This window comes from Galeopterus variegatus, unplaced genomic scaffold, assembly GCF_000696425.1.
Source record: "Galeopterus variegatus unplaced genomic scaffold, G_variegatus-3.0.2 Scaffold3202, whole genome shotgun sequence".
Lineage (NCBI taxonomy): Eukaryota > Metazoa > Chordata > Mammalia > Dermoptera > Cynocephalidae > Galeopterus > Galeopterus variegatus.
The window spans coordinates 225,311-240,890 of record NW_007729313.1 but is presented as its reverse complement, the minus strand read 5'-3'; the positions used below and the strand labels follow the sequence as shown (position 1 = coordinate 240,890).

General features: G+C 38.3%; 1 protein-coding gene across 1 annotated transcript in view; it reads right to left on the bottom strand.

The window, feature by feature from the left end:
- Positions 1-339: 339 nt before the first annotated feature.
- LOC103600048 (leucine-rich repeat-containing protein 16A) overlaps positions 340-15,580 on the bottom strand; it is a 194,580-nt gene continuing 179,339 nt past the window's right edge. The window contains exons 12-16 of the mRNA XM_008584277.1: positions 12,634-12,720; positions 5,799-5,902; positions 3,297-3,374; positions 3,087-3,163; positions 340-448 (exon numbers count right to left, since the gene is read on the bottom strand). Coding sequence (XP_008582499.1) covers positions 340-448; positions 3,087-3,163; positions 3,297-3,374; positions 5,799-5,902; positions 12,634-12,720 — 455 coding nt within the window. The remainder of the gene's footprint in view (positions 449-3,086; positions 3,164-3,296; positions 3,375-5,798; positions 5,903-12,633; positions 12,721-15,580) is intronic.

Sequence of the window (15,580 nt, the reverse complement as noted above, 5' to 3'; positions counted from 1 at the left end):
CCAAGTTTGATTATTAGTAGTAGAAATATTTAGAATAAACATTGATTAGCCCACATACACACACAAAGAATATGCCTAAAATGGACTGAACAGAGGTTAGTATAAAGGCAGTGTCTACTACCAAGGTCACAAACCAAAGGAAGATTTTTTTTTTTTCATAGATAATGCAATAATATCAATAGTGCACAATGTACTTTTAAAAAATTTAATTTACTCTGTGCCCCGAAGTAAAAAGGCATTCTCATCTGTCTTTGGATTATACGTCTTTCTTCCTTCCCTCAAGCACATTCATAATAACAAATTGAACTTTAACAGCTCTGGAGAAAATGAATTAACCACTCACTTCAAGGGTTCAGGAGACAGTTTTGTGCCTGAAAGGTTGATCTGCATCAAAGCCAGAGAACTACTAAAAAACTGCTTGAAAGACGGGGGTACTTCTTTCCCTTTCCTGAAAAAACAAAAGTCATAAAAGTGGTTACACTTCCATCAAACTTATTTGTTGGGTATTCAAACACTGTGAAATAAAACATGAATCAGTCGTAGTTTCAGTAAAAATTTAAAGGCAAAAAGAAACAAATAAATGTCTGAAACCTCAATGAATAAATCCAGTACAATTAAAGGAATGACATAAAAGCAGTTAAGACATATCATTAAGTCCATAAAACACCTTACTCCTTTTCTTTGCAGCCAATGAACTCATTGTGTTTCACTTCTCAATCTTCAGAAAACTGTATATTTGGAGTTTTCAAAAACAGGAGTTCAGAAAAGATATGTATCTCTCACTAACATAAAGAGCTTTCCCACTGGGGGACATCAAATGTTAATAATCACTGCCTGCATTTGGCAATATTTTTAGATGTGGCAGGTATTGGGTACAAGAAGATTGTGACCTGATGTTGAACTGAGGCACAGCACAGAAAGTCTGAATGGCATGAAGCCTGCGTGATAAATAGCCTATTCAGCTTATTGACATCATATCACAAATCTAATCATTTCAGGCCAGATATTAGAATAGTTAAAGATAAAAGTACAAAATGAAATGGCTATAACCTCCTAATACATTCCCTTGCTATTACAGTGGGAAGTAAGTAGATCAAGTCATACAACTCCAAAATAAGGCAGAGTCAACGCCACACAATCAGAGCTTAAGAAAACCAGGATTCAAGAGTCCAGATAGTAGTTCGAACACTTTTCTTGTTCTGTTCTATGGCAAAATTGATGGAAAGACTGAACAAGCTGGTATGTGTAAACCACTTAGCCTGATGCATAGTAAGCACTCATTTAATGACAGCTATTCATACTGCCGTACAGCAGGAAAAAAGCCTGCTATAATATCAGACATTTTCTTAGCACTTGACTGAATCTACCTTTCTTTTTTTTGTCTTTTTTCGTGTCCAGCAACGGATCGCAACCCTCAGTGTCGCGCCCGTACCGGACCGGGACCGGCAACGGGATCGCAACCCTCGGTGTTGCTCCATCCACAGCATTGTAAATTCAAAAGAGCTGATTATACAAAAACCTTTGTAGTCTATGCTATCATCTCCCCAGTCAATTACAGCTCCACCAAAGCATGGCTTCATAAGCTGCCTTCAAATACATGAGTTGACTAGGTGGTCTCAATACCTTCAAATGCCCCCCAAAACAAAGTATTTTGGAAAACTCAACTTTTCCCTCCATTATATTTCTTAGACTTCACACTCCCTTACCTTACTCTATTGAGGTGTTTGTGATTTTTTTTTTTTTTTGCTATTGTAAAGATTTACATCATGTTCCAAGTAACAGAGCAATAGTACTTCAAAATATAAAGTAATTCATTTATGAAGCATAACTGTGGAATACAGCATGCCACAAAACTGAACTTTCCAAATAAGTCAGGGTTATCTCTTTGAATATATAAAGCTTTTATAAAGTTAACTAGGGCTGGCCTATTAGCTCATTTGGTTAGAGTACAGCCTTGTAACACCAAGGTTAACAGTTCGGATCCCTGTACCAGCCAGCCACCAAAAAACAAAAACAAACAAACAAAAAAGTTAACTAGTAAAAATGGAGGTATTTCTAATTTTCAGCCATAGTCCATGTCATTAAAGAATATATAATGACTAAAATACTGCTTATGACTTGTTGTCATAATTACAAATGCTACGTGTTGGACTGTATTCAAATGAGCCCAGAATTCCATACTTACATAACCCATGTACTTTGCATAATTCTTCTGTACTCTCTTTCCATTCTAAATTGCTGCTGTTTGTGAATCCTTGCTTCTTTCTCCTAATCTACTTCCTTACTTTGCAAACAATTAGAAGTCAGGAGGGTAGAAGAAAGGTACTTAGTTAGGCTGGCCCTCAATTTCTTCTATAAATTAAAATGCATGATCTTTGGGCTGACTATTCTTTTTGCTCTCCCGGACAGGGTTTATACTTACTTCCAAGTTCATCACTGAGAAATACCTATAGAAGTTTCTAAAAGGGGGCCGGCCCGTGGCTCACTCGGGAGAGTGCGGTGCTGATGACACCAAGGCCCCGGGTTCGGATCCCATATAGGGATGGCCGGTTCGCTCGCTGGCTGGGCGTGGTGCTGACAACACCATGACTATTCTTTTTGCTTTCCCGGACATGGTTTATACTTACTTCCAAGTTCATCACTGAGAAATACCTATAGAAGTTTCTAAAAGGATTTTTACTATATTAAGAGAAAATACCTGTCCACATATGAAAATTAGTGCATTATCATATAGTTCACATAGGCAGGCTGGAGTTGTTAAGAACATTAATCTGTGGTTTTCTAAAAGGATTTTTACTATATCAAGAGAAAATACCTGTCCACATATGAAAAATAGTGCATTATCATATAGTTCACATAGGCAGGCTGGAGTTGTTAAGAACATTAATCTGTGGTTAAGAAAGATATATCAAAAACTTGAGCTTTCAAGGCTTAATATTCATAGATAATGGTTTAAGGCCATCTTTTTTCATTTACAACATTCACCCTTTATCACTCTGTTTTCATCATCACTACAACTTTCTCTCAGAGAAAGATACTTCTAGATGACTTCTGCTATCTAAATGATAGCAGGAATAAACTCATACCGGTGAGAGAAGACAGTTCTGGAGAGATTGAGCACAGCTAAATATTGAAGGCATCCACGGAGAAGAGCTCCACAAACCTGAGAAAGAAATAAGGCACTCTCACTTTCAAATATTTCTAGGTCCGAGAGAATATTTCATTAGAGAGAAAGCCCCGATATCCCATCTAAATGGCTGTTCTGAGATCCCAGAGCAATACATAAAAAGAATTACCATGTCCAGGGAACATTCTGTATTGGATAAATCCAGATGAGCAATGGCATTTGGCTGGGCCAAAAAATTGTACATGTGCTTAAAATAAAAAACAAAAAAATAAATGTTAGGATCTAGAAACGCACACAAAATGCAAATTAATATTTTAAAAAGAAATTGCCCGAATTCCCCAGACCATTCTCTGCTCTTCCTAACAGAATTAGAATTTTCTGTCATTCTATTCTCTGAGAGGAAAAATCCAAAGAATATTTAAAATAAAATTATGTTTGAGTAGAAAAAGGCCAGATGGAATCTTGACTACCAAACCCCCTTTTTATGACACATGACTTAGTTTTCCTGATAAGCTCAATTTTTATTATATAATTTTGGAACAGTGCTAATTAATTTTAACTCCTGAGATTGAAATAACACCTGAATTGCAATCACTCTAACAAAATGCCACTCACTTTTAAAGCATTCAAGGAACCACTAATTTTAATTTGAACCATAGGATGGTCTCAGGCTATACTCTCTTCTGTCCAACATAATACTTTCCCTATCCTTATCTGCTTTCAAAATCTAACAAGAATGGTCTGACAGCACTATTAATATATATTTTTTAATCTCACACATAGCTAAGACACTTCGGGTTTTACCAGGTCACAATGCCTAACCTTCCCTCCTCCCCCCATGCAAAGCCATCAAAACAATGAAATCGTTCACTTTCTGTTTATTTCTAATTACCCTGCCCACCAATAACAAACTGAGTCCAAGCTCCTTGCCACCAGGCAAACAGCTAAAATTCTCCTCTGCTTCCCTGGATGCCACCAGATACTTGCAAAAACAGACAAGCTTATACTGAGAGTGTCTCAGTCCTTGGCAAACACTTAAGTGTATGTAGAGTTTGGTTATGCGGTACACTTCAGAAAAATCCTCTCTATCAAGGAATGCAGAAGAGCAATTCAGAGTTAGCCCATGAACACTTTAGACTAACGAGGCACACAGAACAAGTTGTTCTGTGTGAATGAGAAGTTGTGATTCAGAAAAACCACTTTGTTCTCACTTACATGAAGATCTTCTCTTTCACTGTTTGCCTGGCACTAGTAGCCTCAAGAGACATTAAGACTGGTGTGGTTTTACTCCCAGTTACCAGCTGGGGGAGCTCTTATCACCCTGAAGTGGTGACAAGACCCTACTTGGCCAACACTTCTCCAAAGAGGCAAGCCCTGCTAGACTGCTTTCCCAGAAGGCACAGGGCCAGGGAAGCTCCTACAGCTGCTGCAAGGCTCCCAGAACCCCCTCAGCCTGTACCAGGCTGCAAGCCCACTCTCACTCAGGCCTCATCATTCTGCTCCCTTCTCCCCAGAGGCAAGCTGGGACAAGATCCGCCCCTGGCCAAGGAAATAACTCTCAGGCTATTTTGTCATTTTAGGTGATGATTAATGCTCCTGTTTTAGCTGAATCTTAATATTTCACCTTCAGTCTCTTCTTTTATCCTTCCTTCTATTGCTTTACATTGCTGCTGTAATGTTTGAGTGGTTTCACATCAGGCTCCTTGTTTCATCTTGGGAGGGAACAATCTCAATTGGAAAATGCATTGGAAAAGTCATGGCATACCAGAAAATAAGTGTTATTTAAATGATTTCAAGTGTGATGGTGGGGAGGGGAAGGCAGAGGGATGGAAACTACAGAAAGGCCTTAATTTGTATTCCCTGCCTTACAGGTAAAGTAAAACAAGAGAAATAAGAATAAATTTCACAGTGTTTTTCATGCGTATAAAGCAGTGGAATGCAAATTAAGGCCCTGCAAAGATGTCCACTAGCTAGAGGTCCTCTTGTTCGAGGAACATTTCTTCTAAATTCTATCACAGTAACCAGAGACCATTTACCACATATAGCAAGGAGAGCATACCTGATTCAGTATACAAATAAAATCTGTCAAACATTCATATTACTGATTCAGCTGCATGAAAAAATCTTATTATAATTGAGGGACACCTTTTTGCCTTCACACACAAACTCTAAAGAGTAGCCCCTGGTTACTTCTAGCCCACCCCTACCCCTGTTTTATTCATGAAATAGACCAGTATCCCAACATCCCAATATTCCCTACTAATTGCAAACTATAAAAAAGCCACCAGTCTTCCCCAAAATATTATTTAATGCTGAAATAGTTCAGTTTATGTTACCAATCATCCTTATCAGCAAATTGTAATTGGTGAACAAATGTTTTAAAATGAAAAAAAAAAAAAATTCATTCAGAAAAAGTACTTTCGAAAAGAATTTGAACGTCAGCATTATTAAATGAGAAAAAAACCAACTACGGTGATAGACTACATTTAATTAGGGCAGGCTCTAGGAATTTTCACTAAATATGATTTTCACTTCATAAGCTTGCATTTAAGTGATTTCAAGGTGTCATGATAAAGAGAGATGCAGGGAAATACGTTAGAAGGTCATGTTTAGGATTATTAAAGACTATTAAGTACAGCTTCTTTGAAGATGGAAGGAAAGGAAAACTCACCGAGAGGTCATCTCCTCGGAGGATGTTCCCTGAGAGATCTAGATGGATAAGGGTGGAGGCGGTCAATGGGTTGGCACTGAGTGACTGAGAAAGGCTATTCACCCCTGCAACATCAAGAAAATCCAGGCTCAATTTCCACTCCAGGAAACAAAATAAGGTTTCTGAGTTTCTATAAACGGCTCAGCAGTCCCCTCAAATTGCAGGACGGAGGTTAACCACAAGCACCATCCCCAAGAGGTAGCACTATGATTGTGTCTTCTTTTGACACACCCTCAGGAAGAACAGGTTAGTTGCAGACACAACCATCTCACTGAATCAAAAAGAGCAATGGAATCGGCTTCACTTTGCTCCACGTCTTCTGATGTGTCCAAGGACGAAAAAGATTTTACTTTAAAGTCTTAGAATGAGGCAAGCAATTTAATCAGCAGTTTTTATCCTTCTCTTAATCCTGCCAGGTGATTCTGACTTAGCATGGTATGTAAGTGATACATGTGCAAATTCAGATAATTTAGGCTACTTAAGTATTGGGGAGTTAATAGAGGAATACGCTGCTCTACTTCAATGTATTACACTCAAGGCAAAATTTGGATTAAAATGGATTTTACAAAGAGTGAGATGATCTGCACACAATATAAGCAATCATATGAAAAAACTTAACATTCTGTGCACTCATTACATACATAACATAAATGGCTCAAATTAAAGTCAACTGAACTAACCTAACAAATGCACCTCAGCAAATAAAGAATGAATACCTGAGGACAGAAACACTGTTCTGTGTGGAGACAGCCAGGTTCAGTTATACGTGGGTAACGGTTATTGACACAGGCCTGCTACTCACAGCCTAATGGTTGGATTTTTATCAGGCCCCTTCTTTTCATGGGGAAAAAGAGCTCTTAGAAGTGTGTCATTATAAAATGGGAGCCCAGAAGAGCCTGGTCACTCACAGGGACTGGATACACTCACAGTATGAGTATCACTGATGATTATTCTTAGGATAACGGGGACAAGAGATATAGCAAAGTTCTTCAAGTTTCTACTAAAACCCCATGGTTCCAAAGTATATATTTTTTAGTATGGCTATTTCTAAATTGGTATACTTTTATAATGTTTTTTCCTGTTTTTCAGTAAAATTATTTTTGAAAATCCTAGCCTATCTCAACCACCCTAAGGAGAACCAGAAAAGGGGGCATTTGGGCAGAGCCTTCATGGGGATGAGGGGCCAGGGGTCATGTCAGTCAGTAAGAACAGATCTGGTCATGGCTGCTGGTTCTGACGAGGGTACTCCAGGGAGGTCCAGCTTCCCGTGCAGCACGTCCCTGAGCAACTCCAGAATGTTCAGTGCATGGTGCTGACAAAGGGCCATTGTCTGATCCTTCGGCTTCAGACAATTACAAAGAACTGATTCCAGTGTGTACCTCATAAAGGCTACTCAGCCATTTGTCAAGGGTGAGGGTACATATAGGTATGTAGAAGGAGGAGACAGAGGCTTTGAATTAAAATATATTTTCCAGTGTGTACCTCATAAAGGCTACTCAGCCATTTGTCAAAGGTGAGGGTACATATAGGTATGTAGAAGGAGGAGACAGAGGCTTTGAATTAAAATATATTTTAGTTAAGTACAAAGAAGTTCTTGGCCGTCAACTCAACACTTATTAAGCGCTTATAAAATGCTGGGGACTGGGAGATATGTATCAATACATAAGACTCATTCTCTACCCTCAAAAAGTGCAAAGATCACGAGGAAGAAAATTAATCAGACCCCAGGATGAAAAGTCAGTGCTACATAAGGAATATTTATTCATTCATTTCAACAAACCTTTACTAAAAGCCTGTGTACCAGGGAGAGGCTTCTGAGACCCAGGGACCACCATCTCACCCGCTCAAGGCCAGTTCCGTGGGAGACACAGACACTGAATAATCGTTGTCCAGGGAACTACTATCAAAGAGGCAAGAAACAAGAGCATGGCAGTAAAGGAAGTGGAAATGTGACTATTTGTGTTAGCTAAGAAGAATCTACAGTAGCCTATAGAAAAGCTTAATTTCTGGGGGTTATCTCCTATGATCGTTTAAATGACCAACTTCCTTTAATTTTTCCTGTTATCAGTATTAATGCTTTTTTTTTTTTAAATGGAATAATTGAGTCCAAAACATATGGAGAGTACCAGACTGTCATCAAGATAATCATTTGTAAAATCATTTCCTCAGTGAGGTATAGCAAAACTCAATAAATAAATTCCAAAATTAGAAGGCCAAATTAGTCCTGACAGCAAAATGCTCCTTGACAAGTGCAGGCACTTGGCAGTTGGCCAACATCTGAATAGACTTGGAGAGAATCATGTTATCAGCTCAGCTTCATGCTACTGAAACAGAATGAAGGATTTCCTCCCCTGCCTCCTGAGCCCACATTCACATGAGGCCTGTGTTAATAAACCCACTAATAGCAGGAAATTATAAAAATATAGGACTAGAAAACAATCAGGGCTCTCATAACCCAAACTGAACACAAATTTACATGCCATTCTCAATTCTGGCTGTCTAATGATTCTCACCATTCTTCATATTTATTATTTTAGTATTTACAGCTGGAAAAAGGTGGTACCAGATGGTCCTGCCTTGACATGATCTGGCAACCAGCAGGACATTTGCTAGAAATCCAGAAAACTATCAGTTAACTAACACCTGAGGTAGAGAAAGGGTATTTGGAGGCAGTGGGAATGTCATGCGGAGATTTTTTTCTAAATCTGTCTTAAATTACTGAGTCATGAATATAAATGTTTTCAGAGAAGTAAAACATAAATGTTAATCAAATTCAGCAGAAGCTTAAAACTGCAATTCAATCCGAGTGATTTTAAATCTGCAAACCTTTTAGATCCCATGTAGATGCCTTTAAGAAATCAATTTTTAAAAAAACATTTCAAGATATTTGTCTTATAAAAGGCAACTTAAAATTCTTCAGGTCATATGTTGTAAATCGATGCTAATTCTCAAAGCACATATTATAATGTACACATATTTTATTGCAGGGAAAAGATAAAGGGAAGGACTCATTATGTAAAGGGTATAGTCAACATAGGGCTGTCCTCATCATAAGGACACTAAGGAGTCCCACTGTGCCCCTGGAGGGTTCCTGCTCTTCCCACGCTAGGGAGACAGAGACATGAGTAAGAAGTGACAGTGAGGTACTTCAGAACCAAAGCTTGCTCTAGGGAAGATAAATGATCACCACATCCCTCTATGTGTCTTACAGTAATCAACAAATAAATTAAAATAAAAAATATAATCAAGTTTTTTAAAAACACCTCTATCTCATAAGAGAATTAAACTAGACCTCTAGAGCACACAAGACATAACAAATACTTTTTAACAGAGAAGTCATATAAGTTAAGAAACAAGATTAACACCGTAAATAATGAACAAAAGATGTGACTTTAGCAATTTCCCCAAAAGAAATACAAATGACTAAGGAACAAGGCATGACCTAAGCAATAACTGAAGAAAGTAAAATTAAAACATTGTAACTAAAATGAAGACACTTTTGTTTATATGCTCGACAATGAAAAGAGAGAATAATATGCAAGGATGGTGAGAATGTGAAGAAAATTGTACAAAATACTTTAAAAATATCACAAAAAAAAAAAAAAAGCTTTTAAAAAATGCATATACTCTGATCTAGCAATTCTACTTACAGAAATTTACCTAAAGAAGAAATTAAGGAAATGACCAATAATTAGAGACCAAATTCATGTTAGTATTGTTTGCATTATTGAAGAATTAAAAACTATTTAAATGTACAATAACATATTATTTAAATAAATTAAGAAACATAATTCCATACCCTGGAATATCAGGTCGCCACTGAAAGTAATCATGTTCTTACTGGCATAAACAGTCACAATACACTATGTGGGAAAAAAGCTTATGAAATAGTAAGCATAGGATAATCTCATATTTGAGTGTGTGTTTGTATACATGTATGCATATAAACAAACTATAGACAAAAAACAGTATGGAAGGATGGGCACCAAATTGTCAACAGTGACAGTCTTACAATGGTTTGGTGCTGGCATTAAAAGTAATTTTTGTTTTCTAAGTTGCACTTTTCAGTACCTTCGAAATCTTTACCGTAAATATGGAATGCACTGATAATCATCAGAGGAAACTGATTTGCTGAAGTAGAACAGTAATGACATAAAGGGGCTAAACTTAGCTTTAAGATCTATAGACAGCTCCAAGCACTAGGTCAGAAAACACTGACTCCTGAGAAAATCTTTCTCTTTGGTAATTTACTTTTACGCCTTTAATCTTAAACATGTATGTACAAATACGTGCACATACAATCAAGGGACTTACGGAATTATTCTCAATTTCAAATCATTCTTAGTGTTAATTCTTAGTCTTAAGACATCTCAGAATAATGTCTGATGGGATGGATATAAAATCATCAAGGCATGACTCTGCTTCATTCATTCACCCAAGGCACATTCTGTGAGAGACTGTGAAGTGTTGGGCACCAGGACACAGCAATGAATAAGGCAAGGCCCTGACCAGACAAAAACTTCCAGGCTAGGACAAAATCACAATGCAATGGGAAACACGCTAAAATAGGGGAGTTTACAAAGAACCATGGAATGCCGAGAAAGGAGCATCTAGTTGTGCAGGGTGTGGTGAGAGGAGGCTGTCTGAGAAGGCTTCAAAGAGCAAGTGAGACAGAAGCTGAATCTTACTGGATGAGCTGTGGCTCACGCAGCTTTTCGAGGGGGACACTGAGGTTGTCCCAGGCCAAAATAAAAGCATATAAAAACATATGACGGCACAATATGATGATGATGACAATGATGATAATGGTGGTGGCAGTAGCTACTAGTATTAAGCCCTTTGTGCCAGAAACTGCACTGTATATATGTTAGTTCATTTAACCCTAACTACCTGTGATGAAGTAGAATCTCTTATTTCTATCTTACAAATGAGGCAACTGGGGATAAAAAATTATAAAAGCACGTTCGAAGTGGAGAAGTCAGCATTCAACCACAGGCAATCTCACTAGAGAACTGACACTCTTAACCACTATACATAATACCTCCAAAAGATAATGATCTGCTTAAGAAATGGCAAATTGTTCACTTCAAAACACTTTCATTGAATGATGGTCCAGGCACTGTGCCAGGTGCTGCAAATATAGAGACATGAGAAACACAGGCCACAAGGAGAGCCTGAGTCTAGTAGGAAAGACACAGTATTTACACTATAATGTTATGCATGTGATATAGAAGTAATACAAAGGAAGGAATGATTCTGTTGCAACCTCAGGAACAGGGAACACATCTCTCGATGTGAATAGTAGAGATTATCACAGAGAAGAGTAGAGATCTAGCAGAGATTATCACAGAGAAGAGTAGAGATCTAGTAGAGATTATCACAGAGAAGGTTTTATAAAATAAACTGAAGCTCTCCCAAAGTAGTTGTGGATGAACTTTTCAAGCATTCAGAGCAGAACATGAAAATATACAAAGTCACAATGAATACAGGGTAATTTCTAATATTATTATGGAGGTGCTGGTGTGACAAAATAATAATAGAATTAACAGGATTTGATGAGTAACTGTATAAATGAGAGGAGGGAGGGAGTGAAGTCAGGAATGGACCTGGGGAGAAGATAAGGCAATCTCTAGAGACAAAATTAGACACAGGGCAGCAGCCCCTGGGGGTGGGGGGGAGAAGAGTCTCTCAGCCACACCCCCAACTGCCTACATCCAGGACACCAATGGAGCCAGCCACCAGCCCCCAGCGTCCTGAGATGGGGGCTGTGGGCCTCAGCACTGCCCCCAACCGACCACAACCAGGCCAGACTACCATGCACCCCCACCCCAACCCCCTGCTCCCAGCTCCTGTGACAACATCTTCAAATGTCTTTACTAGCCAAGTGTGTTTCTTTGGGGTGTGTGACTTACTGCTCATGTCCTTCAACAAATTTCTGTTTAGATTTTTCTAATTCATTTTTAAGAGTTACTTTTGCATTAAGGATGCTAATCTTTGTGTGTTAAATTTGCTCCTTACCAACTGACTTTAAAATTAATTTGGGATGTTTTCCTTTGTTTCTGTGTTGAGAAAATAACTATCTAAACATTAAATAAAATACATAAATAAAACAAAATTAGAAAGGGTGAAGCTCCAGGGGCGACCCAGCAGTTTTCTGTACAGCAGACAGTCCATCTGGCAGATGGGGAGGTCAACTTGTTTTTTCCAACAATGTAGCAAGAGAACAATGAAGCAGGTGCCTCTTGGAATGTGAGGCATGACACTAGGGGCAGCCAGGTGGGCGTTCCCTGACTCAAAGTTTAAAAAGTTAAAGACTGCATGTGTATTTCAAAATTACAAGCAAGAGAACAACGAAGCAGGTGCCTCTTGGAATGTGAGGCATGACACTAGGGGCAGCCAGGTGGGCATTCCCTGACTCAAAGTTTAAAAAGTTAAAGACTGCATGTGTATTTCAAAATTACTCTCTACTTAGCAAGAGAACAATGAAGCAGGTGCCTCTTGGAATGTGAGGCATGACACTAGGGGCAGCCAGGTGGGCGTTCCCTGACTCAAAGTTTAAAAAGTTAAAGACTGCATGTGTATTTCAAAATTACTCTCTACTCTGCAAGTTCTTAACTTTAGAGCATCAGAATTTAAGTTACATTATGTCTTTATGTTAAAACTGCCAGAGTAATGTAATACATCTATATATTTTTAAAAGCAGGTACATAACTGAATAATAATTCTAACTATTTATGGTAGCAAGTGCAGCAAAAATATTACAGACACACGTTAAGTAAAAAAGATTATACTGTACCTTTAGGCGATAATGAGGTTTTAGATAAATTTAAATTCTTTAATCCCTTTGGGAGTTTGGCAAATTGAATACTTAAAGAGGCAACACCTGAGAAAAGAAAAAGCAATTATCAGAATTTTCAAGTTCACAGAATTGTACTCGTTTTACAATGCATGAGAATTAAATTTGATTCCAGTTAAAGTGACCATATTTTTCTTTCTAATGTCAGATGCTGTTTTCTAATCACCTGCCATCATGACTCCTCTTCTTTCTCACCTACCAATAGGGTATGAGAAGGGAAAATTGTTTAATTAAGCATAACAGTATCTAAAACTTTTCCATTATAGATATTTTTCTTTGGTCCCAGTGTTACCTTCTCTCACAGTCCTATTTAAATTGCCAATCCTCTTGGGAAGGGTAATATAATGTTCTCACCCCCCTTTTCTTTTTAACCTCTGTCTTAATGAGTTGATCTCTATTCCAAATGAGCAGATGCATGCTATTTAATTATTGTCAAGAAGAATGGAGTAATATTAACTATTCAGATAACAGCTTCACTTTTAGCAGATGGATTCCAATACTTAATTGCCTTATGGCTAACAGCCTCAGAGCATCGGAGTTTGTTTTAACTTCTTAAAGGTAGGCGTTGTAACTTGGAATAACTCACCAGGAATTGACAGTATTTAAAATAAGGTACCCTCTGAATTTAATAGCCAGAGTGGGAGATTGGGAATACCAGGTCACTCATCCAAAGATTGCAATGAGCATAAACAGTTTTCTGAGAGACAGTAAGGAAAACATAAATGTGTGCCTTCCTACAGGTCCTTCAACAACCAACCTCCTGCTGCAGGTGAGCTATCACTTCCCCACAGCATGTTATCAGCAAGGCTCCTGAAACTATATTCACCATATATACATACACAGTCGCCTTATCCAAAAAATGAAGTAATAACACTTGTGCTATTTAACTTCACAAGCTATTTTATTAATCACACGAGGTAGTAAATGCTAACACTGAGTGCACAGTATGCAACAGGGCAGTCTTAACTGACACTCTTAACCACTATACATAATACCTCCAAAAGATAATGATCTGCTTAAGAAATGGCAAATTGTTCACTTCAAAACACTTTCATTGAATGATGGTCCAGGCACTGTGCCAGGTGCTGCAAATATAGAGACATGAGAAACACAGGCCACAAGGAGAGCCTGAGTCTAGTAGGAAAGACACAGTATTTACACTATAATGTTATGCATGTGATATAGAAGTAATACAAAGGAAGGAATGATTCTGTTGCAACCTCAGGAACAGGGAACACATCTCTCGATGTGAATAGTAGAGATTATCACAGAGAAGAGTAGAGATCTAGCAAAAAAATGTAAGCAGCAACTCTTGAATCTATTTCTCTTGTCTTTTTTAACAGATCAAATCAGAGCCACCACCTGATTAGTTGGGGAAACAAAAATTGGGATATCTCAGGTCAATGTTTGTGGAAAACAAACAAAAAGCTATGAGATAGGATTCTAAATGGTCATGAAACGAAATAATCAAATTTGGGATTATGTAAGGACAAACATTCCTGACAAGGCTGAGATCATAAAAATTAGGATAATTGCGAAGGATAACCACGAAGAATAAAACATGCAGTTTGTAATGTTCACGGAAGTAAAGCATGTGAAATGAGCAGAGAGAGAAGAACNAGAAACAGATTTTATATAATGATATGGGAACCTCATACTAAAAAATATATATATATATATATACACATATATATTAGGAACTAATACCAAAGTTTCCCCTAAATAATGGACTCTGACATTTTCTATTCCATTTCTTTTTTTCCTTTTTGTCTTTCTTCGTGACCGGCAACAGATCGCAACCCTCAGTGTCACGCCCGTACCGGACCGGGACCGGCAACGGGATCGCAACCCTCGGTGTTGCGCCTGCACCTCGCTCAGCCAGTGAGCGGGAACCGGTCTGTATGTGGGATCCGAACCCTCGGCAGCAGCACCGCCGCGCTCCCAAGCGGCGCACTGTAGCAGTGCGCCACCAGGCCAGCCCCTCCATTTCCTTTTTTAAAAATGCTTGTGATGAACTATCAAGTTGATTTCATGGCCTGCTAATGGGTCTTGAGCCACAGTCTGAGAAAACACTGGATTAAAGGAAAGCCCAGAACAAGCTTGTGAACAGGCCTGGCCTTGCAACCAGGATAAGAACAGCTTGTGTGATGTGCATAGTCTGTTCACAGCCTTGTGGGGCTCCTGCAGAGAGAGAGCAAGGCCTTATGCATACACACTGTGCCTCTGCTTACTAAATCCTACCTTATCCTCCTTCACCACAAGCCCCTGAACAATCAGAAGGCTGCAGGTCTGTCCTTTATATATATGTATGACAAGGAGACTGAGCTGTAAATAACAGGGATTTACTGCATCAACATTCATATCACAAAACAAGGAGCTAAACTTTCTCTCTGAGAGTTTCCAAATAAGTCCCTGAGTGTATAGTTCAGGTGCAAAATCACATCCCATTTGGTGTTTAAATTCCTCAGAATTCAAAGCTGATTAACTACTAAGATCCTATCTGCCTTGTGTTTCTTGTAAACAATATTACCTGGCTTGGTTTCTCTTATATACTACACAATTTAATTACAGACTCCTCTCCCATCCTTTCTATTGTTTTCAAACATAAAATACTGTCATTGAAAAGCTCAGAAACAAAAGTTGTTCAAATTTTTCTCTAGATTGAAATTTCAATACGTACTTTACAATCAACTGAATTTCTTGTGGAATTTCCTTCCACCCATGTGCAGAAAATATCATTTCAGATATTTAAATATCATAAATATCATTTTCAGATATGTAGCTTGAATAAAAGAACCAATGAAGAATTGCTGTTTAGGAGGCTCGGCCCCAAGAGTGAAGAAAGGTGGGGAATATGGGTGTCGGCAGTTACCCGTGAGCATTGGCA